Source organism: Echinops telfairi, unplaced genomic scaffold (genome assembly GCF_000313985.2).
Source record: "Echinops telfairi isolate 266 unplaced genomic scaffold, ASM31398v2 ScPeMD7_7468;HRSCAF=8506_1, whole genome shotgun sequence".
In the NCBI taxonomy this organism is placed as follows: domain Eukaryota; kingdom Metazoa; phylum Chordata; class Mammalia; order Afrosoricida; family Tenrecidae; genus Echinops; species Echinops telfairi.
In genome coordinates, this window is record NW_022111370.1 from 7,369,081 (window position 1) to 7,372,542 (window position 3,462).

The 3,462-nt window shown below is 53.3% G+C and overlaps 1 protein-coding gene across 1 annotated transcript in view; it reads left to right on the forward strand.

The window, feature by feature from the left end:
• The first annotated feature begins 1,430 nt into the window (after positions 1–1,430).
• PROM1 (prominin 1) overlaps positions 1,431–3,462 on the forward strand; it is a 101,694-nt gene continuing 99,662 nt past the window's right edge. Inside the window, exon 1 of the mRNA XM_045284387.1 lies at positions 1,431–1,817. Coding sequence (XP_045140322.1) covers positions 1,598–1,817 — 220 coding nt within the window. The 5' untranslated portion in view covers positions 1,431–1,597. The remainder of the gene's footprint in view (positions 1,818–3,462) is intronic.

Sequence of the window (3,462 nt, forward strand, 5' to 3'; positions counted from 1 at the left end):
AGCCGCGAACGCGCTTTTTTTCCCATCACGACATCTGCTTTCCCTGGAAGGCATTAGAGGACTCACGGAACGTACTTATGTTCTTGGAAGCAAAACAGCAGTGACGGACTCCAACCCAAACCAAACCACACTTGCTGCCCTGGAGTCAGTTTCCACGGGTCGCGATCCTATGGGACAGCATCGAGTTGCCCCGTGGATTTCTGAGACAGCAACTCTTTACAGGAGTAGAAAGCCTCACTTTCTCCCGGGGAGCCAGCGGTGGTTTGGGACTGCCGACCTTGTTGCTGAAAGTGCACTGCCTGACCCACTTCACCACCAGGGCCCTGACTGGAACTGGGGAAAGGCTAGTGCCTTCCAGAGTCTGGGGGGCAGTGCTTGCAGTGCCCAAGGTGTGGTGGGGACAGAGCGAACCCTGTGGAAGCGGTGGCCAGGGTCCCGGCAGGGCAGTCTGTCACCACATGGCGTCAGAGTTGGGGGCCACAGCTGGAGTTGGGTTAGTGAGGTTGACAGTAGTTTAGGGCTCTGTCTTTCTACTGGGAAGGCCTCGGTGCCATAATGGTTCCGTATTTGGCTGCTGACGGAAAGGTCAGTGGTTTGACTCCACCAGGGAGTCCACAGGGGCAAGATTTTGGGATCGGCGGTTGGAAGGATAACAGCCCTGGGAACACTGCTGTTATGTTGTCAATTGCTGCCCCGCTGGTTCTAACTCATCGCAGCGCTGTGTGCAGCAGAGCCAAACATTGCCCAGTCCGGCGCCATCCTCACGGTTTTACTTATATTCGAGCCCATGGTTGCAGCCACTGTGTCCGTCCATCTCATCGAGGTCCTTCCTCTTTTCCGCTGCCCCTCCACTTCACCCAGCAGGATGTCCTTCCGCCGGGACTGGTCTCTCCTGACAACACGTCCAAAGTAAGGTCAGACAGTCTCACCATCCTTGGCTCTAAGGAGCATTCCGGTTGTACTCCTTCCCAGAAGTGTGACTGCACCAGGGGAAGCCTCATCAGGCAGTTCTCTGTCCCTTAACGCGTCACTGGAACCCACTCCACCCCAGCAGCTACATCCATGCTGGGGGAGCAGCCTCTCTGAGGCTCCCATGTGCTCAGCCTGCTGTGCAAAGTCCGTGTGTTTCTTGAACCCAGGTAGGGCCTGCGCTCTGAGCCTGGGCCTCGGAGGAGGGACCTCTGAGCTCTTAGATTCTTGGTAGCCCCTCCCATGGTGGTAGCCCCTCCCATGGTGGTAGCCCCTCCCATGGCCTGTGCTTGGTTCCCTCCCTCCCAGATTAACTGCCGGCTTGACTTGCTCTGAGCCCTTACTTGCCTGCTCTCTGAAGAGCTCCTGGTGGAGGCAGACGCAGCTCGCAGGCTGGTCACAATTGCTGTCCTTTCTCTCCCTGGTAGGGACTGACCCTGCTGGAGAAAAAAGCTGGCCACCCCCTTCGCCCCACGCCAGCCCAGCGAGACAACGGAAGGATCTGCAGACTCCGTCCAGCACACCTCTGCCACTCAGGGACGCCGCTGGGAGCTCCCTTCTGGAAGCTTCCAGACCTCTGAAGAGGCAAGAACCCTTTCCACCTCATGAGTGGGGCAGCCTGCTAGCCATGGCTCCCGTCCACGGCTGCCTGCTGCTGCTGCTGGGACTGAGTAGGAGCACCTTCGCAAGACCCCCGTCATCCACCCGGGATCCTAACGGTCTGCGGTTCAACCTGCCAGTCGCCCACTATGAGACCAGCAGCTCCCCTGACTGGGGGCCCATCACGCCCCTTTTCGGGCTTGTGCACGCCTTCCTGCATGTGGTCCAGCCCCACGATTTCCCCGAGGGTAAGTGCCCACCACCCAGCTTCATAGTCACAGACACAGCGTTCGTGGGCTTCTGGGGGGGCAGTTCAGGAGTGGGAGAGGGTCTCGGAGCTGCTAACCACAAGGTCAGCTGTTCAAAACCACCAGCTGCTTGGTGGGAGAAAGACGGGACTTTCTATTCCCGTGAAAAGTTACAGCCTCAAGAAAGGAAACCAGACTTGACCAGTGGTAACCATGGGAGGAGAGGAAGAGGGAGTGGTTACCATGGGAGGAGAGGAAGAGGAGTTGTTTAGGGGCCTTTGAGCTTATGTTAATGGTGGTGGAATCATTTGGAAAGGATATCAATCATGCTTTTGCAACACGAAGCATGCAAACGGGCACTGGATTATATGAGAATTTGGTGACTTGGAGAATGTTTGGTGGTGTATAGTTTTGCCACAATTAAAGTCTCAGAAGCCCCCAAGGGCAGCTCGGCTGCCTTAGAGGACCTCTGAGAGTCAGCGTCGACTTGTGGGCTGTGAGTTTGCTTTGCGCAGGGAGAGAGAGGTACAGCCTAGCGTCCGAGCAGGGAGAATGCCCATGAACTTGAAGACCTGCCCCAGTTTAAACGGGCCTTAGGGAAGGTTTATAAGACTTGAGTCAAACCATGGTGCTATACAGGGATTTTAAATTCTTTATCGAGACCCCCCCTTGTTTTGGAGGGACTGGCTCAAAAACAACAAAAACCAGACTCAGAGGCACCTGATCCGGAAACTCGTGGATTTGAACTGCCCACCTGCGGTTAGCCCGTGTTTACCTGGCAACACAGCCCGGAATTTTTTTTCCCCCCTTTTGAGGAAGGCAGAGTGTTATTCTAAAATACCATTAGTTATTCTAAAAGATCCACGAGTTATTCTAAAATACCAGTCAAAAGTGTAAGATATGAAAATAATAATTTATACATTATCAAGGGTTCATGAGGGAGGGAGGGTAAAATGAGGAGGTGATACCGAGGGCTCACGTAGAAAGAAAATGTTTTGAATAGGGTGATGGCAGCATATGTCCACATGTGTTTGACACAATGGATGTATGGATCGTTAGAAGAGCTGTAAGAGCCCCCAATAAAATGGCTGATTAAAATTTAAATAAAAAGTGTAAAGGCTTGAAATGCAAACTGCCCATCATTAAATGAGAAGCTAATGATTATCTGGCTCTCCTGGCCAGTCTAGCGCGTAAATATTCAGCTGTCTTTCTCTCACTGCAAAATACATTTGAACATTGCTTCAGGCAAGGGCCAGCCTGTCCGCAGCAAACCTGCTTACCTCATTCCCCACTGCTCCTGATCTCGGAGCGTGGGGGTGAAGAGAGGAAGGGAGGTGCTGGCCAGAACATTCAAGGCGTCCACCTCTGACCTAAACTTGCTTGTTCGCTAACACTTTCAGGATATCTGTCGGCAGGGGCTGAATTATGAAGTGAGAAATGGTCTTGGGGAATTTTTGCTAGTAGAGATCTTTGCTCCGAGGGAGAGAGCGGGTGCATTCTATTCAGTGAAGAATTACGGTCTCCGAAACTCACCGGGCAGTTTCACCCTGTCCTGCAGGGTCGCTAAGATTGGACTTGACTCAATGGCAGTGAGTTGGGATGGTGAGAGATCTATAAGAAGCCCCGGTGGTGTCGTGAGTTATGA